A 25,561-nucleotide genomic window follows, 5' to 3' on the forward strand; every position below is an offset into this window, starting at 1 on the left:
TTCCGCCTCCTCTCTGGGATAATCTCAGATCTTTAAGAAGATGATGGGTGCAGGAGATGCACCATTCCCATCAAGTAGAAAAGCATTATAATTTCTCACAAAGTTTAGGAAACTGGTTTCTTGTTATTGCCTCACTGGACTTGAGACTTAAGCTGGCAGGGTGTTTGCTCTGCATATCTAAAGATACTTTATCCAGTACTTCCTTGGGATGCAGAGCCACTTTCATATCACCAGGGGATTTCAACAGTCTTGAGCAGTGAAAAGTTGCATAGACTGAAGATTGTTTATCCTTTTCAGAGAAAAGGAATTATAAAGAGAAGAGAAGCAATAGCTAATTTGAAATAACATTCCATATTATGTATATCGAGACTCATGTATTTGATTCAAAATGAGTGTTAATTTGAAAAAGGACCAATGGGAGCCCCAAACCCTCCAGAGTAATTTCCTAAAGAAATGTATTTTCTAGAAATTAAACTTTGCTTTCTTAATGAACACGTTTTGAAGAGATGAGTTATTGGTATTGTCAATTCAAATTACCAGTGGATCCTCCTTGCAAAAGAGCAGTCCCTTTTGAGGATTTACGGTAAAACGAAATAGTAGACAAGGATGCATCTTGTTTGTTTGTTTCCCCCCCAAGGATATATCATTAATGTGTCTGTAAGAACTAATATGCATGGCCCCCAAATTACATCTGTGGAGTCATTATAAAAAGTGCTTACTGTATTGCCATATAATTAGATTCCCTATGCTGAATATATTATTTCAAAGCTGTCAGAAGAAAATTACAGACCTTGTGTAACTCCACAGGAGTTGGTGACATGATTTCTTTCATTTCTTGCTTAATTTTTCTCAGAACCATGGACTTTCTCCCCACATCTGATGGCAACGTGTTGCTACGAGTAGTTTGACTGTAATGCGGCCTTACAGTACTTCTTTCCTGGAAGCTGGCTTGTCTTCCCAGCTGGCTACGAGGTTGTGGGTTTTCATGATTCAAACTCATTGTACTTCCTGACATAATTGTGGCCTAGAGCATTAATGAACAGGTTAATTTTTAACACAGAATGTGGGTTAAGTAAGGGGTCAATTCATAGCAGTAGGAAAATCATCTCTATTCTTTGTTCAAACACAATCACTCAGGGCACAGCAAAAGGCAAGAGGATAGATGTTCAATCTGCTTGCAAATCACTATAAAATAAAGGACCACAACAAAACACACGAACAATAACAAAACCCTATGGGCAAAAGTTTTCAGATGGCATTTCAAACTAAAATACTAAGCACTAGAACGACTATACTTGTAAGCTAGTCCCCTGGCAGACCAAAGAGTGTGTAGTACAGTCACTTATTTTAAAAATACTTTACATGTAAATAAAATTATACTTAAGTTGCGGCTTAATTGCATTTGTTGGAATCGGAGCTATAGGAAGGCATTTACAATTCAGATTGTGTGTGCAAGGTAAAAAAGTGTGAGTCAGCAGAATATGTAGGCAGTTCTAGAGTCAGCGCTGGCAGAGAGAGTGCCCGGATACCATCCTGGGCTGGCGAATGCTCCGTGCAGGTAAGCTCGCTGTCTGGAAAGCAGCTTTGCACAACACGCACGTTGCAAGAGTCACTGCCTCAGCGCAGCACTAATACTTCAGAGATACAAGCCCCTGTCTCATTGCCGGTTTTAAACTCAGTAAAAGCTAGCCTTTTATGTTAGATGCGAGAATACACGGAGGGTGAAACCTTGAAAGACGACGACGGCAGTCATCTCACCCACTCGGTGGAACGGACTGCCATGGAAAGCACCCGTGCACTGCAAGGAGCCTCCTCCCTTGTGAAAGACTTTCTGCTCTGGGCAACAGGAGGCAAACGCACTTCGGCACAGCCACTGTACGGAGGTGCCACTGCTGGGATAGGGAGCGCCGAGTTCCCTATTTATTCTCCCTGGTGCTGATGGACAAGTGAAAAGGGAAATTAAAGGGCCATAACCTGAACTCTGACTGGGACAGGATCCAGGCAGCCTGCTTGAAAATAAGAAGTAAAAATGAAGGGGGGAAAAATAAGGGGAAAACTGGCAAATAAATGTTTGCTTCTGACTCTGGTGAGCACGTCTGTCACCCTTCTTTCTCCCAGCTCCAGCACTACTTTCATTATGAGATAATATATTGTAGCCTTAACGGTATCTTTTTGTGCTCAGTAATGACTGATATTACTCCCTGATGGAGCAAAAGCATCCAGAGGACTTGGCAAACAACAGTTTTCTTTGCTCTTTGGCTGAAGATGTTGAAATGAAAAATACTAAGGAGTCCTTGCACTACGCAATGGCAGTTCATAAAACAGAGGCATCGCCATTCTCAGTATCCTGTCATACTGAATGAGTCTTGCTTTCTTTTCAGAGCCGTGGGTTGTGCCACAAGGCGATGCTATAAATGATACAGCACCTACAGTTCTGAATTTCACTTTTGTGAAAGCCTGGGGAGAATTCAATGTGTTGAAGTAACTGAATTCTGGTCAGCATGAATGATCTATTTCCATTTCGGAATTGTCTATTTCCATATGCTTTTATTGTGCTCTGAATATTGAAAATTGCAAGAGAAGCCTGCGGTACCGAACCACACCTAACTATGGAATTAAACCAGTATAACATTTTCTCCTACACTTCTCTCGTTTGCAATAACAAATACATGAGATTCACATTTTGCTACCCATACATGCAATACAAAAGCCATAAATCTGAGAAAGTAAATTAATCTGAACTGAAAAACTTTCACCCAGTTATGCCATTCACATTCCTCCTGGCTGCTAAAGGACTTTATATAACACAAAAATGAAAATGAGATTCTGCCAGTTTTTCAGCTCCAGGAATTTAAAAGAACATAAAAGAAAATATTTTAGGACTTTTCATTCCTCAGCTTTAAGTGGCAGCATAATTTTAATTGTTCTGGTAAAACAACTTAGAGAAAAGGTGATTAGAAAAATAAAGACTCAAAGTTACTTTCTCTCTGTTCTCTTCTCCCTCTACCCCCCTCACAATCTAACACGAAGCACAGTTAGATTTGCAATTAACTTTAGGATGAAACATGAAAATTTGTTATGTAGTGAAGAAATTGCTGTATAACGAACATTTCTCACATTGGCAGCTTTTTTCGCAGAGCGGTAAGATTATACGTAAACATTTTGAAAAGCTGATTTTCTTTTATGTTCATCTTAATCAAATTAAGTTTGAATTTAAAAGACAACCTACAACATGCTAAGAAAAGCTGCATAAAGCGTCTGTCAGAGAATGGGATGCATTGCTGCAGGAAGGTTATGCCCACTTAAGAAGTCCTGCGCCATTTGCTGCCTGGGCAGACAGCATCAATGGTTATGCATGGCAGAAGCTGCAAGTCAAAAGCTCTGGGGTGAACATGTTTATAGAACTTCAGTTGCATTGTACAAAAGAAAACAGCTCTGGTAGGGGCGGGGGAGGCAGCTGCACAAGCAAAAATATAAAGGTAAAGGGTAGGTACCAAGAGAGTCATGTTTCTCAAACACAGACGCCTGTCAGCCTTGTCCTGTGGAGAGGGGTTAAAGCTTTTAAATGAATTGGTGTGATTAGTGCAACTTAAAAGAAAAAAAGGAGAAAATAAAATGAATGTAAACCAAACCAAAACCATTACATTTCTCTATAATTGGAAAGAAAGGTTAAGATTGTTCTACCTCTAGTTCCCTCAGAATTCCTGACTGGCCACAGGTCTCTAAATCCTCCAGAGCCTGAGACCAGAAATTTTCCTCCTGGTCAGCCTCGGTGTTATCATGGGTACCTGCGAAGCTAGATTTACAATGAGAGGTTAAAAAAATGTGGACTTTTCTTCCCTCGAAAAATATATTTTAAACACGTGCCTTGCCACAGATTGCAACTTGAATGACAGAACGTTACGGTAGGTAGGCAGGAGAGTGGGGAAGAGTCGCTGATCAGGAGAGGCTGGATGGACATGCAGAGCACATGACAGACAAGTCTTCTCATAACCTGGCAGTCACTAGCAGCTGGCAGGATCTGAGCAGCGAGTTATTTAGTAAGGAGATAAAGGGATTCCAAGAACAATTCAATACACATTTTTACTGGATTGAAACTGGGACCTACCTATGAAAATTAATGACTCAAACAGTAGCTGTGTGCAGAGCTGCTCCGTGCAACAAATATTGGCAACAAAACCTTTCAACCTCACAGACTTCCCCCAGGGGATAGGAAAAACCCCTCATTTTTGCGAACAGCATTTTGCAAAAGGGCGATGGCGGTGCTTTTTACCCGACTCCTTCAGCCTAAGCTGCATTTATCATTATCAATTTAAGATCACCTGACTGCCATCATATAAACTGCTCCAGTCATTTCATACACTACACAGAGAAACTTTCAGGGATGCGACTTTCTTACACGGAGCCTTAGGTGTCTGGTGTTTCATAAACGCACCAAAGCTGTGTTACTGGCACTCTTGAGCAAGAGGCTGGTGACAGCGATGCTTAGGGAAGCTGCCCAGCCAGAGAGGTCTGATAAAACGTGCCAACTCTGGACTGCAGCAGCACAGCTCAAAGCAACATCATTACAGTGTACGTGTGTGTGGGGAGGAAGCGAGGAAGCAGGGTTAGCAAGGGGAATCGGTTCCATGAAGATCACACAAGCGTCAGAGCTGCTGTATGGGAGAGGGCTGATTATGTGTAAGGCACGGGGGAAGGACGAGGAAGGAAAGAGAATTTGCTCTTTTGCTGTTACTTTGGAGCAGCTGCCCATGGACTGCAGCTAGTGGTGCTTAATAGCACACAAACAGAGCAAACACTATTATGGAAGCATCTGAGGCCTTGCTTGACAATGTATTACTGAGAATAGCGTGAATGTGATGCTGTTAACAGAATAGCTTTACACAGGAGAATTGTCCAGCACAGCCGACGATGGCTCGAACGCTTCACACACGGCACTCTGCCTCAGAGATGCTTTCTTACAGTTACGATCAGTCAGGCAGACCACGGTCAGCCATTTCGATCTCTTATTGCAATGATTCTCCATCTAGCATCAGTGTCTCTTCTAAGATATTGCAATAGATACAGCAATGGTGAGAATACCTACTCGGATCACAGATGCAATTCCTCCCAGGCAAGATAAGAAAGTATTTAAAACATGATTTTAGAAAGATCCTTCACTTCTGAAATCAACTCTTTCAATAAACCTAAGTAGTTATTTTAATAGCCAATGTTGAATATAGACTAATTTATCCATTACAATACCCTTCTTTATCTTGCATACTAATACTATAATATAAAATGGAACTAGAGTTAATGAACAGGATTATTTGAGGCAATTGTCTGCGACAGCAAAGAGTGGATTTCCTAGAACTGGATGTCCATTTTTTCTCTGACTTTTGTGAAATCTGAAATCTCAATGCCTATACGTCTGGACCTCTTTTTAGCTGAAGGAATTCCTTTTTCTGCCCTCACCTCCTCCCTTGCCTTTTCTCTGAGTCTTGTCTCCTGGTGTGTGAAATGCTCAACTTTCACATCTCTATTACAGCCACGTGAATAAACTTATTTGTAGCTGAGCTACTGCACCAGAAAAAAAGTGGTACCAAAATAATTTCTCATCTAGATGCCTTTTTTTCTGAAACCTGAGAGATTGATTTTACGTCATGTGAAATATTGTTTGACCTTTGGTTTTCTGATGTTTATTCAAAGAGTCAGCAGAAATGTAGATGCCTAAAAATGCTGAAGGAGAGGTAGTGGGACAGATATGAAGACACAGGTGCCTATGATTTTGTTCTTATTGCTGTATGAGAGAAAAGATTTTTTTTTGTTTTTAAATTCAGGAGGTGATAGGATGTTCTAGGATTTGGCAGACTCATTCCTGTAAGTATTCTGTAAGTAAGTAAAAAATTTTCCATGGAGCAGGAACTATAACAGACTTGTCCTACCTGCCAGTGGTAGGTAGACACCAGCCTACAGAGCTATTTAAACTCTCTGGTTTCATTTATTTGCCAACTGAAATCTCCTTGTCACTCAATGGCATGTTAATAATGCGTTTTCTGCTTTTACCCCATTTTTTTCCTTTTTCTCATTTCAACTGTCTTTCCTTTCTCCCTGCCCTTGCCCAGCTGGATCTCACTCCTGTGCATTCTTTGTTCTCTTACCTGGAAGTATTCCACTCTTCTAGCTGTCCCCCACCTTTCCTTTGCCCACCAGAGGCACCTTTCCACACCTTGCCCTCTTTCTTCATGCTCCTGATGCTCTCTCCCCCTGATTTTTCTACTGAAGTTTGCTTTAAATGGTTTTCTTGATTCTCTCCCAGTGTCTCAGTTTCCTTCTGCTGCCACACATTCTTGGAAGCTGTGCTACACAAAATAAAGGTTAGAAAAAATTACTTTTTAGTGTTAGAGAAGAAAAGTTGCTTAGCTAGAGGCAGAGAAGAGGTAGCTTTCTGGGAATCTGGCGTTAAATCCGGCTGGCGGCCAGTCACAAGCGGTGTTCCCCAGGGCTTGGTTCTGGGGCCGGTCTTATTCAATATCTTTATAGATGATCTGGATGAGGGAATTGAGAGCTCCCTCAGTAAGTTTGCAGATGACACCAAGTTGAGTGGGAGTGTTGATCTGCTGGAGGGTAGGAGGGCTCTGCAGAGGGATCTGGACAGGCTGGATTGATGGGCAGAGGCCAACTGTATGAGGTTTAATAAGGCCAAGTGCAGGGTCCTGCACTTTGGCCACAACAACCCCATGCAATGCTACAGGCTTGGGGAGGAGTGGCTGGAGAGCAGCCCGGCGGAAAGGGACCTGGGGGTGCTGGTTGACAGCCGGCTGAATATGAGCCGGCAGTGTGCCCAGGTGGCCAAGAAGGCCAACAGCGTCCTGGCCTGTATCAGGAATAGTGTGGCCAGCAGGAGTAGGGAAGTGATTGTGCCCCTGTACTCGGCACTGGTGAGGCCGCACCTTGAATACTGTGTTCAGTTTTGGGCCCCTCACTACAAGAAGGATGTTGAGGTGCTGGAGCGTGTCCAGAGAAGGGCAACGAAGCTGGTGAGGGGTCTGGAGCACAAGTCTTATGAGGAGCGGCTGAGGGAACTGGGGTTGTTTAGTCTGGAGAAGAGGAGGCTGAGAGGAGACCTTATCGCTCTCTACAACTACCTGAAAGGGGGTTGTGGCGACGAGGGTGTTGGTCTCTTCTCCCAAGTAACTAGTGATAGGACAAGAGGAAATGGCCTCAGGTTGCACCAGGGCAGGTTTAGATTGGATATTAGGAAAAATTTCTTCACTGAGAGGGTGGTCAGGCATTGGAACAGGCTGCCCAGGGAGGTGGTGGAGTCGTCATCTCTGGAAGTGTTCAAAAAACGTGTGGATGTGGCGCTTCAGGACATGGTTTAGGGGACATGGTGGTGCTGGATTAATGGTTGGACTTGATGATCTTAAAGGTCCTTTCCAACCTAGTGATTCTGTGATTCTGTGTGTGATTCTGTGAATCCCTGTAACAGGCTGGAAAAACAGACATGCCCTTCTCAGGTACTCCAGCACTTGGTATAGGAACACCATCAGGTGTGGCATAATCCATTTTACAGATACAGGGTTAAAATAAACATTTTAATTTGTGCCATATATCTCTGGTGTAAGTTACATTGACAAGTTAAACAGACTAATGTGCATACTTTCTGTTGAATAGTGCTTTAAAATCATAGTAGAATATGTGCTTTCCATTTAGAAGATTCTGTATTTTACAGTCCAGCTTCCCAGTTCACTGCTCATCAACTTTTTTAGCTTACTACTTATGTACCTGCAGAACAGTAGCTGTTGTGGAATCTGTGGCTGCATCTCATCTGAGAAACAAAATACAGGCTTTAACTGTGGATAAAGATGCTGCTATTAAAGATATTAATTTACCTAGGATAGGAAGTATGAAGAAAACTACAGTCATTTGCTTTGTTAAATATTGTCCACCACTGGTCTATGAAAACTTCTAGTATGCTTCTGGCCAGTAGGAACCAAAGGGGCTGGATACGGACTGAGAGTTCAGACATGCCCAGATCTTAGCTATTGTCTTGCTCAGACTTGTCTCCAGAAAAAATGCCACTGGGCAACCTGCTGTATCAGAGGATTTGTCATTCAGCTTCTGAAAAGCAGTACTGGCATCTAACCCTTGCTTTGATTTGCATTTCAAAGGTAAAAGACTGGACCTTATGGATTTACTTATCCAGTATGTTTATACAGGAATCAGAAAAGCTTTCTTTAGTACTATACTTGAATTTCTCACAGCCTGGGATTTCAGGCTCATTGTGCTGCTACACCAAGAAACTGTATTTCTAATGAAGGACATGCATGTCTGCAAGTCCTGAGGACAGGTACAAAGACAACAGAAATCTTTTTTTAACTGTGATGTCTGTCTTCCCTTCTCTGAGGAAGAACTGTTTCTTGGCAGCAGTTACCCAAGTCTCTGCAGTGGTTCTGCTGCTGAATTATCCTTAGAATGGAGAGTAAGAGACTTTTGGGTTTTTGGATCTTTCACTATCTCCAAGCATTGTCAACTTAGCATTTTTCCCTTGGGAAGTTCTTTTGCCTGCAGAGAAATTAATTGAAGAGGAGATTTACTTCTCAGAAGAAGAGGAATGCATGGCAAACTACCATAGCTTTGGACAAGACATTTCTACCTGGGTTGCTTTGTCTTCCTACCGAATCACTGCAGATGTCTCAAACATTTACGGAAGATGACTGTAACTTCCGCTTCTTTGACCAAACTAAAATGAAGAATTTTCATGGAAGACAAAAGATTAACATGCCATTTTTTTTTAGCTGGGGTGGAAAACAGAGCAGGTTTTTTTGAAGCTTACCCAGGGGAATGCCCTAATTCTTAATGTTTGCTGTACCCTAATAGATTTTGTATCTCATATTTGAAGAGCTGTTACAGCTGTGTTAGAAAAACATAATTCCATTTCAGACAGTAAGTGCTCATTTCTGAGGCACTGCTGCAGCTGCAAAACAGAAAACAGAAACTCGTACGTGAACTTACCTGCTCGCTGTAGGTCGGTCCCATTCGTCATCACTCAGCCCTGCATCATGAAATGGGTGGTTTCGTGGTTTGCTTGGAGGGGACAAACTAGTCTGTTTAGGACTCCTCCATTCATAGGCATTGAAGTTGTATCCTGAAGCCTGATAGTGTCCTAAAAAGATAAATTATATATTTACAGCACTATATACGTTGTGATGACAGAAAAGCACATCTGTGGAGATGGGTTCTATAGAACTTGGATGTGGACACATGATTGCTGCCTTTTTTTGCAGTAGTAGTCAGATATTTAGAAGAATAAATGACCTGAATTATGGCTGAAATTAGGTGTGCTCTAGAGCTTCTCCTGTGAAAGTCCATTGAAAGTAAAATCTTAAATATATCCAACACTGTTCTCCTACTATTTGTGTCTCAGCTGCTTCTGATGTTTAGTTCTGGACATTTTCACCGTTTATCAATTTCCAATTTGACATCATACATTGAATTCTAGTGAATAAATCACATGTTGCAGATGTGTTAACTATGTGTTCACATGGCCACGTGTAATATGCCCAAAATTAAACTTAAGCTATTAAGAAAACTGTGCTTTAGACCTACTGAAAAAAAAAGTTTGCAAGGGTGCATTAAAAAAGCCCATCAACTCATCTTGCAGGAAGTTATTTCTTTATCAGCCATTTCCAAGTATTTCAAGGCTGTGCAAGCAGCATCAGACAGCCTTGATATCTGAAGAGTTTACTTCTGGGTGCTTTTATCATACAAGCAATGTTGGTATTAGTTCAGTAGTATTTCTTTTACTGAATTAAATGTAATTTGGATTCTAAATAGGAACCAGACAGACTCTGGCTTCCAAGTGATGTGTCAAGAACACATGGATTGACTTGTCACAAGCTGATGCTGATTTGGTAAGCAAAATCCATTATGGCAGAACTCCTATACATGTATTTCATCTTGACATATTCCTTTCCTAGCTCTGTAGTTGGCATTTTCTGATGTGCATATTGGATTAGGAAGTTCTATTTTGTTGATGACTAACAAATATCACTGCTGTCACCTCCCTAGAGAGGGCAATTTGCTTCCATAAATCAGCTTAGACCCGTCTCCCTCAAATCCCATGTAACTACAGAGTTGCGTGGATTTTCCAGTTAATTGGCAGACATCACATACTCCTAGATTCTAGGAAGGGTTTTGGTTGTGAAAGTGTGACTGCTGTGTGAGGAAGGTGCCGGATTAGTACGGCAGACACATCAGACAAAAGTACAAAATGGGGTATTAATTCAAGGAGAGAAAAGACCGCTCACCAGCATTAAATTAGTAACTAATAGGATAAAAGCATTATCTGGTACTCCAGAAATATTCCGCAAACTCCTCAATTTGCTTAGCCTATGCTTATGCTGAGAAAGGTCTGGAGAGAAGCCAAACTCAACTTGACAGGTCAAGACAGAATGAACTTTAATAGAAACGTGGGTCACATTAGTACCACAGCAAGGGATAAGGCGCAAGTCTGATTACACTCAGGCTGTTTAGCAGAAGTGCCATGTACCCAGCCAAGCCTGGGCTGATTTTTTCAAGGGAGTTAGGAAAAAAAACTGTTGTGAGATACTGGTTTAGTTTCGTTACGGCATCTGAATCATCAGGACTTTAGGAGAGCAGTCTGGGCCTCAATCCTTTCCACAGTTGAACAATTTGCTCCAAATACCACGAATTCACCCAGGAAATGGGAACTATCATTTTGGCACTTTTTCAGCAATACTTCTCCTTAGAACTTAAAAATACCAGATGAGAATCTAACATGATTTATTTTGATAAATGGACCAACTCAGTTAAAAACAGAAAAGGGGACAAATTCATCCCAATTCTAACTCCAGTGGTATACAAACTATACGGGGGGAATAGAGCCCAATACATTGAGTACTACATAAAATGTTATATGTAACAGTCAAGTAAAAGTAAAATGTAGAAAACAGGAGTTATAATTAAATGTATTTAGACTGTCTTGTTAAAAGCAAGTTGATGCCAAATACATGCAATAAAGCTAACATACTTAACAATTAAAGAACATTAAAAAATGGCCACTAGTAGTGACATCAGCTATTTCTTGTTTCAGGTAGCTCAGCAGGTTTCAAAGGAAATGTTCTGCTTTCCAGAAGAAAGAGCCAGTGTTATCACTGAGCAGGCACACTAAAGAATAGCAGTACTTCAGTCTATATGGGAAATCTGCTGGGCAGAGCTCGCTTTCAGTTCTCTGTGTGAGGGTACAAAACAAGCTGTCCATGAGCTACTACCCATGCTCCTGGAAAGCAACAGAAAAAAGCAGAGAAATAAAATTGAAAGAATGTGTGCAACCAGAGCGAGCGAGAAAAAAATTATTTGAGGTAAGGATCTACCTGTCCAACACCTGCCAGTGTAGTGTTAATACCTGCTTTACTGTGGAAATAAACATTTTAAAGAGAGTTAATTGAAACACTGAAGCTGTGTGGAAGTTTTTTTTCTTGTTATCTAGAATATTACAAGATGTCTGTATCCCTCACTGCCTAAATAAATGTGTCTTACAAATTAAAATCAGATTATCTGAAAATCCTATATAAAACAATGGTGAAAGAGAAGTAGAAAATTTAGCGTTAGGGAAAATCATGTCTTTAAATAGAATGATTGTTTTTGATAGCTGAAAGTTAGATGTTAATGCTGCAGAAATGAGGAAGAAGCAAAATATTTACAAATCATAAGCAGTACCTAATGTTCCCCCTTGAGCAGTTTATAATAAATCTGTTGTCAGTTAAAAATTACTGCATATGGGCATCAAATTCATGAACATCTTCAGTGTGTTCTGTGCCTTGCATTGATCTGTATTTGAAGGATAAACTCATTTAGTTGTGGATGAGCTATGGACTGGGTCCATTCAGATGTCAGTAAAGCCAACAAAAGCCTGTTGATGTATTGATAAATGCTTCATAACGCATCACTTTGTCAGGAAAGAATGAATCTGAGGGCAGCCAAGTGTAAGAAATCATGCTCCCTGCCAAGGTGTGTGGTCATAATGAGACACCGGCACATTACAAAGTACAAGGTTAAAAGTTGGTACAGATAAAGCTCTCTTTAAGGCAAAGGAAGGTCAACCATGAAAATTTCTATTTTAAGTGTCAATTGCATTCTTGATAGTACCTTGATTTCCAAAGCTGGTATCAATACCAGAGCCATCCCATGACTCTACTGCGCTGTCAACACTTGGGACTGTAGTGGAATAGATGTCTGAGAGTTTGCCAGATTTCTGTGCAGCAGAGGTTTCGTCTTCAGCATCGCTTAGTTCACTTATGTGACCCACAGGGACAGAAAATTTCTTGGGACTTGTAGCTGAATAGGATTATAAAAATAAAAAAAGGTGGTGGTGGTCATTGCTTTTCTGCAGTTCTAAGAATATGCTTTTTCCTACCGACATGATGTTTTTCCAGAGATGGCCTAAATGCTTGTTAATCTGTAACAACGTATGATTAAAGACTATGGCTACCCTTGGCCATACTCACCATCTGTCTGCTTCTTGATTTTCAAGGTGACAGTTTCTCCTGCCATCTGTAATAAATGAATGGCTTCACTCAAAGGTTTTCCTTTCAGGCTGCTACTGTTTATTGCTAGGATTCTGTCTCCTATGTGAATTGCCCCAGTCCTACAATAAGAGAGAGAAGGAAAACATTGAGGAGCATAAAAAGCAACAAAGGCGATTTCTTTGCATATTTGGAGCATGGAAGTCTCATCTCCCTTCCTTCCTTTCATTTTGCTCTGTATTACAGAGTAATTCTTTTGTTAGAAATGCTTAAAGCAAGTCACCTTTGTTGTAGTGACAACAGCAGGAGCTGCGGCATGGAGATGTGGATTTCTGTGTTCCTGCGGTAGCTGAATGAATGGATCACCTATGAATGATATCCACTGCAGCCCACTTGTTTAAGAGCACTCTCAGACAGCTCAGTAAGTTCTGAAATGAGTCAAGTTTCTAGAAGTCTCACAACGTAACAGATAATGGCAGTGTGAGCAAGTAACCAGCTATTTCACCAGTCTGGCTTTCAGGATAGAACATGTCATAAGAAGAAAATAAATTCTCTTTGTGTAAATGCACTGTTTGTTCTGGCTGTGCACACTACCATGTTTTGCGTGCTCTAAGTTCTCTCCGAAACCACCACCAAAGGTACCGGTTGCAATGACTCTACCTATCCCAGAAATAACAGGTGATAGAAAACCTCAGCATTTGCATTATTCTCTATACATCACTTACCATGAGAGGCATTTCTGCTCCTCAGATAACACTCATTATGGTGTACGCAAGTGCACATATAGATGCAGTGCGTGTATACGATAAGCGGCATATTTTCACATAAACTTAGACACATGAAGTGCTTTCCTTACCTATTCTACTCGACATGGCTATTGCTTTTAAAAGGCTGCTAAAATGTTCCTGTGACTGTGCAGTTTGATTGACTAGTCTCTCCTATGTGATTTATAATAAGTACCACAATCCTCTGCTCTGTCTTGTATAGTATGTGGAAGAACATCCTGTTAAGATATTCCTATGCTCCTGAACTTGGCAATGATCAAAAAAAGACAGCAAAAGGATTATAAATTCAGATTCGGAGAATTATAAAAAACTAAATTGCTAAGCCATGAAAATTAGCATCTTCAGGTAAATAAAATAAATCTTTATCTTGACAAAAAGAACGTTTAAAAATAAATTGCTTTCCAATTTACCTTTCAGCTAATCCTCCTTTTGTAAGGCTGGAAATGATTATGGGATCAAAGGGCTCTTCAGTACCAGAGATTGTAATTCCAAGAGGCCCACCATAGCGCTTGAGCTCAACAGTATAAATAATTGCTCCAGAGCTCTCCTGTTCATCTGCAATAAAGGCCAAGGGGATGCAATTGGTTTCTTATGAAAGAGGGAATGAAAAAATAGCACATTCAGTCTAGTGATGGATAATCAAACAACATTTTCAAAGGATTACATTTCAGATACACTTCTTAATCATATTCTACTGGATTATTTTGGAAAAAAAAAAATTCTCTCTTGTGCAATTTCTTTTTTATTGCCAAAAACATGATTATATTGAAGTAAATAGAAAAACTCCCTGCATTCTATTAAAACTAAATTTTACTCTGTTTAAAATCTTTGTATCTTCTTTCCTATTAAAATATAACTTCAGGCTATTTTGCTACAGAATCACAGAATGGTTGAGGTTGGAAGGGACCTCTGAAGGTCACTTGGCCCAACCCCCTTGACCAAGCAGAGCCACTAGGATCAAGCTGCCCAGGACCGTGTCCAGATGGCCTTTGAATATCTCCAAGGATGGAGACTCCACAGCCTCTCTGGGCAACCTATGCCAGTGCTCGGTCACCCTCACAGTAAAAAAGTGTTTCCCGATGTTCAGGAGGAACCTCCTGTGTTCAGTTTGTGTCCATTGCCTCTTGTCCTGTCACTGGGCACCACTGAAGAGAGCCTGGTTCCATCTGCTTTACACCCTCCCTTGAGATATTTATGTACATTGATAAGATCCCCCCTGAGCCTTCTCTTCTCTGGACTGAACGGTCCCAGCTCTCCCAGCCTGTCCTCACAGGAGAGATGCTCTGGCCCCTTGCTGATCTTTGTGACCCTTTGCTGGACCTGACCTACTATGTCCACATCTCTCTTGCACTGGGGAGCCCAGGACTGGATGCAGCACTCCAGAAATCTCTCACCAGTGCTGAGCAGAGGGGAAGGATCACCTGCTGGCAATGCTCTGCCTAATGCAGCCCAGGAGGCTGTTGGTCTTCTCTGCTGCAAGGGCACATTATTAAAAAAAAGACGAGTTATTGGTACTCATCTGTTTCTTGAAATGAATGGAAGATATTTAGAATCAAAGATAATTCAAAAGTTTTAAAACTGAACTTCCTTAAAAGGATTATGGGGAAAGTCAAAATTCATGATACGATGAGCAGCTGTCTTACTAAGAGAGCCTGAAATATATCCCATGTTTTTGATGGACAAACTTTAAGCTTTTGTAGCAGAATCAAAAATAGCTTCCGCATTATCAACTAAGTTGAATAGTAGCTCCATTATATTGCATGAAGCAATTAGCATTATTTTGAAATTTTAGTTTCACCAAACAATCATCAGAAATGGAGAAGAATTCATCACTGGGTAAGGTTAAATACAATGTATTTTCCTTAAATAATACCCAGCAGGTGTTACAGCAACCAAAAAGGCTCCTGTATTTATACAGTGTGTGCTCTTTACATATCATCAAAAAAATATCACAGCAGGAGAGCAACCAGCTGCAGTACCTTTGAATTGTGAAGGGATATTTTAAAATTTAAAATGTCAGATTTCTCCTCAGATCAAAATAACAAATGCTCCCTTGCCCATCTTATGATATTGGTATTCAGCCAGGATGTCTGGCCTGGTGGGCAACCTTTCCTAGATTTGTGGGTAATGACATTTCGAAGGGCTCAGCGGGTGCGGAAAACGTCTAGGATGCACATTCCATAAATGTTACTAGAACTAACCTGAGACAAGTTAGAAAGTTCAAATGTTCCGATTTTTGTTCCTGTAGATAGAAAAACTTTAAAAGGCAAAAAGATACCTGCATCGCTAGCAAAGGTTCAGAGTTGCTTTCTTCTAATACTGAACATGCTACTTGAGGAGACCTGGAGGAACACTAGTATCTTTGGAGCTAATTTGTTTCTTCCCAATTTGCAGAAAATATAGGCCTTTAGCTTCCACCCCCTCCCTCCTACTTCTTCCCCCTTGCTGTCCACAAAAAGAAAATGGTGCACATTTAGAATCAAAGGAGAGAAGAATTAGTGGTGTTTATTCAGCAAAGAATACTGGGATTTTCATGCCTAGTCTTGGCCTTCTATTACTACTTGGGGCGTTACCATCAGTGTTTTGGCACAGTTCACATCAACTACGCTTTATCTGACATGCTCTTTTCATAAGTGCCCAACTCCCAAGACCCTGCTGGAAGCCTCTGGCTGGCATACAGTGGGCTAGCACATTCGCTGCCACTCCACAGCAGAAGAGTAGCAACTCTTGCTTGCTGGCTACAGCATTTACGGAAAAACGACAGATCTTTGGGATCTAATGCTGATAACGCTTACGCAGGTGCGGCATTGACATGGTACAAGTCATTAATCATACAGCGGCCGGGCCACATAAGAGTTGGAAGTTTATAGATCTTAGTGAGTGACTGGAAAGGAGATCGGTCCAATATGTCTGTCTTCTGGTTAGCCCTAGTTAAGAAAATTAATGGCAGAATGCAACAAACGTCAAATTGCTATACTTTTTCTCGTCAGTGCTCTTTCCAGGCAGCAGAAATGCGAGCTATCCAAGAACGCGGCATGTATGTGGCCTGAATTCACAATGAAAGCCAGCTTTGCCATGAAAGCAAAGAACTCTGGTATTCAAAAAATGGTGGTAGCCATTAGGCTAATGAAGAGATAAAATTGTCCTCAGTTTGGGAAGCTGGCAGGAAAAAAAGAAAACAGAAAAACTACTGAAAGCATACTTCTGCTGAAAACATACTTCCATCTGGGGAGGAAGTATAATCAAACTCCCAAGTTTTGGGGTCTCATGTTTTTGAGATTCTCCCTCTTTCTCTTCTTGTATATGCAACTGTGGATAGATCTTGGAAACCACATTTAATGAAAGTTGAGCCTCTGTGTTGTAGCACCTCTTCTCCGTCCACTAGTCTCTTGCTCTTCAGAGTAACACCTAATCAGTACAGGCAAAAGGGCAAAGAGGAGCACTGTCTGGAGGAGCACATGACATCCCCTACGCTGCTGCTGGGCTCGCCTACACGGTTGGCTCCGAGGAACAGAGCTCTGTGCTACATACAGTTGTCTGGGGAAGAGAGTAGTAGGAGAGAGAGCAGAGGAGGGAAAAACAGAAGGTGGAAAGAGAACTAGAAGCTAAAGATGCTTTAAAATTAATATCAAATATATATAATATCAAAAGAAAGTGTTTGAAAGACAGTGAGGAAATGAGAACCTAGGGAGGAAGAACCCCTGCTTCCTGCCTTCCCCTCCTTAAAAAAGCATGCCATGAGAGGTTAAAAAAAGTTTAAATTGATCTCATTCTATGATTTAGAAACTGTTTTGGAGTGTTCCACGTCTACTCATCTATTAGCAGCAGGCCTTTCTTTCCTTGGGGAATTTATTAATGATTTTTTCCTGTTGAGTTTGAGAAGCATATTTCTTCTCTTTGTGAGAAAACAGAATTTCATAATAAACTAAGGGAAAATAAACCAAAATTGATTTTAACTTTTTGCTACACTTTTGCTACTGTTTTAAAAAAAATGCATTTTTTCTCTAGCATTTCAGGTGACACTCATTCATTTTAGATTTCAAAGTACCTGAAATCTGCTATAAATACTATCAATTACACTTTGTCACTTAGTCAACTGTTATAAGAACCATTTGTACAGAGACTTTTGCTCATTAGGTCTCTGAGTAGCTGTGTCCATTTACACTTGAATCTGTTCAGTTGCGCCAGTCATGTTGGGATAAGATGCTGTAGTTGTGTAAGAATTTTGATACAGATGTATGATGTAACTGTAAAATAAGCAATGTGAATGTGTAAAAGAAAACCATGGAATAAGAATGCTACTCAGACTAAAATCTGTACCAGCTATGACGGTGTGCAATACCTAAGAGTGCAAAGATGTTATTTTACATGGGTGGAGACCGAAAACCACATTTCAGTGATGGCAACAGAAAATGCGTACCAACTTCAATGGAAACGAAAGCTGTCCTAGACAAAGATTAAGTCCACGAGGTGAGGAGGAGTGGGGGCACGACGCAACACACACGCAGGACAAAACCACAAGTGTTTAGAGTGTGGGAGAAGTTATTATTTCTTCTACATAGCTCTAACTCACACCCTTCTTATGTGGTCTGGTGGTAATTTCTCTGCAGGGTTATTAATGAGGAGGAGTCTTCCAAATGAGGGGAAGAAGGTGAAGGAGGGCTCCTAGGTGCCATGAACACTTAAAAGACAGACCCCTCTTGTGCAGGAGAAAACTCAAACTTCCTTCTACAGGCATTTTTCCTGTCAATCTTGTTCCCAGCTTAGTTGTGGTTTATTCTTCATAACATATCTGGTTTGCTCAGTTTTGCAAAGCAACTGTCAGGAAGGCGTCCCTTTGGATGTACAGCCCATGGCCAGTGAGGCCAGCCTCTGTCCAAGATGTACCAACTATACCTAGCAAATACCACCTCCCCACCTGTGGGAACCTAACCACAATATCCTGCTGAGCAGTGGCCATTCACTTTGCTGGATGAAAATTTACTTCTGAAAGCCAATTTGCACAAGGTGCTAAATGCATCCGCCTTCACTTTGTACTGATCATACCGAGAAGAAACTTTCTGTTTGCTTTCAAAAGCGATTAAAGGAAAAGAGCATTCTAGTGCAATTCTAAATACCATTTCAACAGTTGCACTTGATTTTAAATAATAAGGTGTGATAGGTTGTGCCTTTTTGCTGTGAGATTGTAAAGAGCTGAAGACAAGTGAAGCTACAGTTCATGCTTTTGTGTAACCCTGTAATATAAATCCCAGCAGTAATGGTAGTTATAATTGCCTGATTTCCTTTGCCACTAGAATACATAACAATACTGACTTTATTATCTCCAGGTAGAAATTCTGCTCTTATGGCATCCATAATGGGGAAGATCCAGGAATATTAATACATGTAGGTGTGCAAAATGATGGCAGCTCCAGTATTTCCACTGGGCTGCAAACATGGCACCTCCATCAGCCATCCAGCACAGTGTGTAAAGTACTACCAACATTTAAGCATATAAACATATAAAGTTTATAAGTTTATGGATAAAGCATACACTTCACCACTCTGCTTTGCTAACCATGATTCCAATCTTAAAAGCAGAGAAAATCTCAATAGGCTGATAAGAGAAAAATCAGCCCTATATGCCTACACCTGAGGGGAAATTGCCTTTCCAGAAAACTGAAGACCTTCTTTTGCAGCGCAGCTCCTGCAGGCCATATAGCCAGAAAATTCAAAAATTTATAAACCATTAAATTTTGTTTTAGTTTGACATTTTCTGATTAGCACTAGCATAAATCAGCCATGTTTAGCAAAACTATTTTGCTAAAATTTAAAAGGAAAACAATAACTCTACATTCTAAAAGTCCTGAAAATACACAAGAATCTGCAATAGGTTCATTGCTAATACCGGAATTATCTTCATCTTTGCGGATCTTCAACTTGACAAGGTCCTCACAGTGCTGAAGGATCTGAACAGCATCTTCCATTGAGCAATTGTCAAGTCGAATGTTATCTATTGCAAGCAACTTATCACCCAGTTCGAGTGTCCCAGTTCTGTGAACAAGCAAACAGGCTTACATGAAATCTAGTAACATTAAAGTAAGGTATTTTAGAAGTTATGAAAATTATTACAGAAATGAGATGTATTTTTAAAAATAATTATTTCTTAATACGGTGGAGATTTAATTTGTAACTGCTATTTACAAAATAAAAGCCCAAGTCTCTTATAAGCTCCTGCTGTTTAACTCGAGCCTGGCTGCCTACACAATGGAAACAGTTTTTTACTGGGAGCTTGAATGCCTTACCTGTGAGCAACACTTCCTTTCTTGATATCAGAAATAACCAGAGGGTCCCCTGGTTTTCTACTGGATGGAGCTGTAATAAAGAATACATACAAGTATTGTTTTTATTTCTAGATATGCAGATGGGCTAATTCTGTCCATAAAACAGTATTTCATACACATTATTTACCTGTATTATATCCCTTCCCTTCCCCTAAATTGTACGTACATGAACACAAACAATCACCATCAGTATATCAGTAAGACTGCATACTCCTCAAAAATTAGAAAATGCCAGAATTGAGGTGACTGCTGCAAAGTGAATTTAACCTGATGTCTAAATTCTGGGTTAGACCAGGACTGAACCGCGTGAAGATATCATGGTGCAGCTCCAGTGATCTATCATAAAATGCTGTGTAGTTACAACACATAAGACCTTCTGTTAGTACAACCTTCCAGTACAACTACTGTCCTGGTTTCAGCCAGGATAGAGCTGGTTTTCTTCATAGAAGCTAGTGTGAGACTGTGTTTTGGATTTGGGATGAGGAACTGTTGATAATGTGCTGATGTTTTGGGTTGTTGCTGAGCCGTCAAGGACAGTCCAGCTTCTTGTGCTGGCCTGCCAGTGAGCAGGCTGGGGGTGCATGGGGAGCTGGGAGGGGGCACAGCCGGGACAGCTGACCCAGACTGGCCAAAGAGATATTCCCTACCATCCGACGTCATGCCCAGTACATAAACTGGAGTTGGCCGGGGGGGCGGAAATCGCTGCTCGGGGACGGACTGTCGATCGCCGGGTGGTGAGCAATCGCTGTATTGGACATCACTTGTTCTTGTACATTCCTTTGTTGGTATTATCATTGTTGTTTCCTTCTTTCTTTCTGTCCTATTAAACCGTGTTTATTTCAACCCATGAGTTTTTTCCCAATTCTCTCCCCCGTCCCACTGCGGGAGGGGGAGTGAGCGAGCGGCTGTGTGGTGCTTAGTTGCCGGCTGGGGCTAAACCACGACAACTACTCATGCTGATCTTTTGCCAGAATATTTCTGCCAGTCATAAATCGTGTTTTACTATATCCCTGACCAACAGAGCTGCTCTGGCAAAATATCTGGCGTGGGCTAGCCCACGTTCCTTACATCCACGCTTGTCTCATTCAGTGCATAAGGTAGAGGTATGAAGACAATGCTTCCTTGGTGAGGAGGAGGAATCTACTTCACAATAAATGAGATGCTGTGGGTAGTGGCCACACATACCATCCGGCTGATACACAGTTATCACGTCTGCACAGATGTAGCTTACATCATGCAGATGCTTGGTTCACTTGTGACTCACTGCTTCCTCTGAAGTAAATATGTGCCTCTTCTGATGAGTAACCTTGCTCCTCCTAACTGCTGCTGGGCCTTAAGCATTGTGGACTTTTCCCCACTTTGTACTGGGGATATCTACTAGACGCCCATCAATTCCAGCAGTGGTCAAATTAGTAAAATCCCCAGCAGTCCTCTCCTTGCACACCTAACTCATCTCTTCTTGGAGGTACCCAGCATAACTTTCAATTTTCTGTCTGTCCATCATGGTTAAAAGGATGCTCTGCTCTACAATGCCAGTCATTGCAATACTTTGCTGACTTGTGCAAAAGTATTTGACAAGTTTCTTTTGGCCAGGAAATGTGCTTAGCAATTTTGCTTGGCTTCTGGTTGCACAGGAAGCAGTTAATTAGCCCAGGGGAAGACGAGGATAGTTACTGACTGCTTCCAGAGGAGTTTCTTGGAGCAGCTTCACTGAGTGCATTGTTTTGGAGGGTTCATGCTCCAAAATGAGTTTGAGTTTGGAGTTGAGTTGGAGCAAAACCAAATGCTCCATTTGCTCACAGAAGATTGCACTGAAGATCTGATATGGTAAGCAGTGAGCTCAGAACTAGAGTGACGAAAGACACGTTTTTAGACAATGGTGTGGCACCTGCTCTCTGCCATCGGGAAGTATAGCACCTACAGCTGCTCTGGCCAGGAGGTAGTCCACGTGGTGAATGCACACTGACTTTTGGGACTGTTGTCAATGAAAAGCGTGCTGATATTAAAACTTTGCCACATGATACAAAGCTGTCAGTTCTCCTGAAAGTGCTAATGGTTTTTGCACATGTCGGGCTCTTCAATTGCTCCAAGCCATTTCTACTCTGTGTACTGAGGCCTCTGCATTCATTAACAGAAGGTACTTTTCCATTAGGCTCCAATGCCTAACTGCCAATCACCCAAAAAGCTACCCATATTGGAGGATCACCTACAAAATCCTGATGTCAGGTACTTTAGCAGCTCATGATTTTTCTCTTTGATGGAAAATGACAGATCTTCATCTACAGCAACCACAAGGTGTATTAATAATGATATTTCCAACACAATATTCTAACGTATCTTGTTAACCTTGGCTGCCCTGGCCGAGAAAGCCGTTGAATGTCCAAAGGAGCTGTTTAAGAACTGCTAATAGCCATCTTTCAAATGCAGTGTCTTGAAAGTCCAGCAGACAGACATATAAGGACTTTCAAGAATTTTCAGAAACTTGTCTAAAAGAGCAGGCTTTCAGGAAATGCCTATGTTGCAAATTAGAGAACAGCAATTAACTTTTTGCAAGATGTGTAATTTTCATAGCTTGTTTCTCATACTTTCACACCACAGGTCAACTATATCTTATATGACAGTTCCATGATTTACTTGAATACTTTGAGTTTGTTTCACCAATTAGTACCTTGTTAAAATTTTAAAGTATCACTTTGGTAAGTTTTTTTTTTAATTCTATGTTTTAATGCTCTGGGTTGTCTTATATATCTCTAGGGTTATATGTCTGCAGTTTGAAATTTGAGTATTGAGATAATTTTTACCAAACTGCTTTATAAAAATTACCAGTAGTAAAGAAAACAATCCATTATTGTTCCAAAAAGAAGAGAGAAGGAATCAAAACGGGGGAAAGAGAATAGCTCAAAGTGCAAAGCCAAAGAGTACATGTAGATGCAAAGGGTATTTATTGCACACAAAGTTACTACAGTTTGAAACTGATTAAGTGTGAACCAGCAATGCTTTGTCAGTTATTCTGGGCTATTAATTGTGGCTGGTGGACGAAAGCCTTTTTGTAGGCAGCAAACACAGCTCAGTGTGAAGTGAATCCCCCCATGCTGACAAACCTTTAATAAGCAGCTACACCACACTTTGCTTTATTCTTGTTCAATGCTCATGACATACTTACTACAAACTATTCAAGTTGTGTTGCAGAGATAAAACCATTAATTTCCTCCTGAACTTTTGTACTGCATATTACCACAACCTAAGATTGCCTCCCAAACACTAGTGAACAGATGCTGTCCCAGCAAGAAGATTGAGTACTATTATCCTGATTTTACAGATGAGGAAAGGAAAGATAGGAACATTTACGTTAAAGTATGACAATTTTCAGTGAGCAATTTGAGATATCCATACCTTTATTTCTCACAATAGTTTGTAGTATATAACAGCTTCTATGTCTAAACAGCTCCTGGTATTTTCAGCAACAGCTGCAGATGCTCAGCATTTCTGCAAGTGTGACCCTAGGATCTCAATGGTTTCCCCAGAAAATCAAGCAGCCACCTGTGGAAAATCTCTCTCTCTCCCCCCCCTTTCCTTCCCCTGCCCCGTGAAATGACTTGTCTCAGCATAACTCTATTCCCAAGAAAAGGAAAAAAACCCCCGATTTCTCCAGGGTAGCATTAAACCATCTTGACCATGAGATCACTTCCTTTTTCTTTCTGCAATCCTCCACCTCATTCATTATGCAGCTTCCATCCACTTTGATACACACGACTGTTTCATCTCTCCCCAGGGAGCTGAGAAGCAAGAGTCCCAGTAAGAAAGTACTATTTGACCACTTAATTAAAAAAGATATCCTCATGAATTAACACAAGTTTGAAGTGACACTGTACAGCTGTAAGTCACCATTTTTATGTTTCATTGCAGAATTATTTTTGTTTTTAAGAAGCAATTAAAAACAAAGCACCTTACCACTCACCCATGTCCAGCCTTCTCGTTCAAGTCCCAGCTTCCTCTACCTCTCATCACACCTCAGCCTCTCCCCTCGTCTGCTGTCTCTCCACTCATTTTCTCTCCTTGTCCCATTCTGCTTGTGCACCGAAGATCTCATCTTTTCTCCTCCCTGGTCCAACTGTTAGTCTACCTACTGTTGAGCTTTTGTGGAGATCTTACACAGCCTGCAAGTAAAACTTGAAGTGGACTGAAGAGTACATAAAGTTCTAGAGATACTAAATTTAGTGTTGCAACTGGAAGGCTTATCTTCAGCAAGTTTTTTGTTCTCTCTCTTTAAATTGCTCTGTGATCCTAGGTCTCCATCCCAGGCCTCTACCCTACTTCTACTAGTAAAGACACACTCCTATGCCTGTCGCCCACCAACTGGAAGCAAGTTCAGTGAAGTGTTACCAGTTTTGTTGATCAGCTGTTCCATCAAGTTAAAAAAAACTTCAAACCCCCCTCCTTTCTTATTTCACTGCTAACCCAAAGGAAAAGAACAATGTGACTAAAACAGATTTTGGGGTGGACATCTCACCTCCCATCCAGCCAAAACCCACTTACTAGTCTCAGCCTAGCTTCAAGTTTTGGAGTTTGATCAAACTCTGAACAACCTGAACAAGCAGAGGAAAATACTAATGGGATGGAAAAATATTTCTTATACAAAGTCAATCCACTTAGCCACAATGCTGGTTACCAGCTACTAGACTTTTTTTAAGATAGTGTGATTATTAAATAGATGAAAGAGTTTTTTAAAATTAGACTGATGTAGCTCTTTTGTTCCTTAAGTATTGGTTCATATGGAGCTGATGAGAAACCTGCTGATTCTTCAGGCCCCGTCTTGAAAATAATTACTTATAACATTGCAAAATGAAGTCGAGTTTGCTAGGTGAAATCCCAAAATATACAGAAACATGCTTTAGAAGGTATATTCTCATAGTCAATGCCAAATAACTGTAGATATTTACAAAGCTTGTTTCTGATAAAGTATGAAAGCAATAAAGCAGACTATAGTACAGCTGATAGTCAACATGACTTAGAAAAACTGATGATAGTTTGGGTGAGATTCTGATATTCTTACCAGCTTTGCAGCTTCTTATTCCTTGAGTAGTCCCATTAGCTTCAGAGGGATTATTTATGAAGCAAGGTGCTGCAGTTCATTACCAGTAAGGATATCAGAATCTTACTTAAGAAAGAAAGAAAAGGGAAAAAAAAGCGCTGTTAACTACAATTACCAGACTGTACTAGTAAGTCATTTTCTTGGACATCATTCAATGTATTTAAAAAATATTAGTCTATGATAAAGCAGCAAGTGACACAAAAATTTATCTTAAAAAAAAATCTATATTCCATTACATGGTCTAAAATCAGTGTCACTGGCAAATAAACTGAAACAGATTTGGACACTACTTGGTCTACTTGAAAGCTATCCTTCTTCTAGGGAACGGTTCTGTTATTAAACCATAATCACATACACATGGACACTGCTGTGTCATGCTTTATTTGGATGATGTATTTTTAGAACTGAGACATTTTAATTGCTCCAATCAGGTAACTGAGTGTGAAAATGATGGTGCCTGAAGCACATAATATATAGCCACTTATATTTGCAGATTATGAAATGGGCTCTTTATTATAGTAAGTAGCTATTAAGGGGAAGATTAGACAGATATTGCAGGGATAAGGGAAGGATGATAGGATGACAGAAGTCCAGTATGTGTGTGAAGGCAGCAATGGGCAAGGCCAGTGTACTGCGAGGTAAGTGACATACACTTTCCAAAACTTAGTGCCTGGTATTAACATTAACAATGCTGCTCACGAAACTTTCTTCTGTCTTCTTTCTAGGAGTTTCTGCAGTCTAAGAGGATTTTGAAATTTTTTTTGTTTTGCTTTTTTCCTTGCATTAACAAATCTGAAACTAAGAGAAGCTTAGTCTCGTCTCCTATTATAT

At 40.6% G+C, this 25,561-nt stretch overlaps 1 protein-coding gene across 11 annotated transcripts in view; it reads right to left on the reverse strand.

Moving 5' to 3' along the window:
- The window catches only part of GRIP1 (glutamate receptor interacting protein 1), a gene marked incomplete at both ends in the record, with an annotated part of 345,974 nt that overhangs the window by 7,670 nt on the left and 312,743 nt on the right, over nucleotides 1-25,561 (reverse strand). For 6 of the 11 annotated variants that reach the window (XM_082013873.1, XM_082013870.1, XM_082013869.1 and 3 more), the window contains 9 exons: nucleotides 791-1,024; nucleotides 3,495-3,539; nucleotides 3,685-3,796; nucleotides 8,998-9,148; nucleotides 12,154-12,335; nucleotides 12,497-12,652; nucleotides 13,726-13,870; nucleotides 19,203-19,348; nucleotides 19,600-19,669. In XM_082013873.1, the coding sequence (XP_081869999.1) occupies nucleotides 791-1,024; nucleotides 3,495-3,539; nucleotides 3,685-3,796; nucleotides 8,998-9,148; nucleotides 12,154-12,335; nucleotides 12,497-12,652; nucleotides 13,726-13,870; nucleotides 19,203-19,348; nucleotides 19,600-19,669 (1,241 nt within the window). The remainder of the gene's footprint in view (nucleotides 1-790; nucleotides 1,025-3,494; nucleotides 3,540-3,684; nucleotides 3,797-8,997; nucleotides 9,149-12,153; nucleotides 12,336-12,496; nucleotides 12,653-13,725; nucleotides 13,871-19,202; nucleotides 19,349-19,599; nucleotides 19,670-25,561) is intronic. The other 5 variants (XM_082013866.1, XM_082013872.1, XM_082013871.1 and 2 more) reach the window with 1 other exon arrangement.

The sequence above is a fragment of the Phaethon aethereus genome (assembly GCF_964289735.1).
Source record: "Phaethon aethereus genome assembly, chromosome: 1".
Classification (NCBI taxonomy): domain Eukaryota; kingdom Metazoa; phylum Chordata; class Aves; order Phaethontiformes; family Phaethontidae; genus Phaethon; species Phaethon aethereus.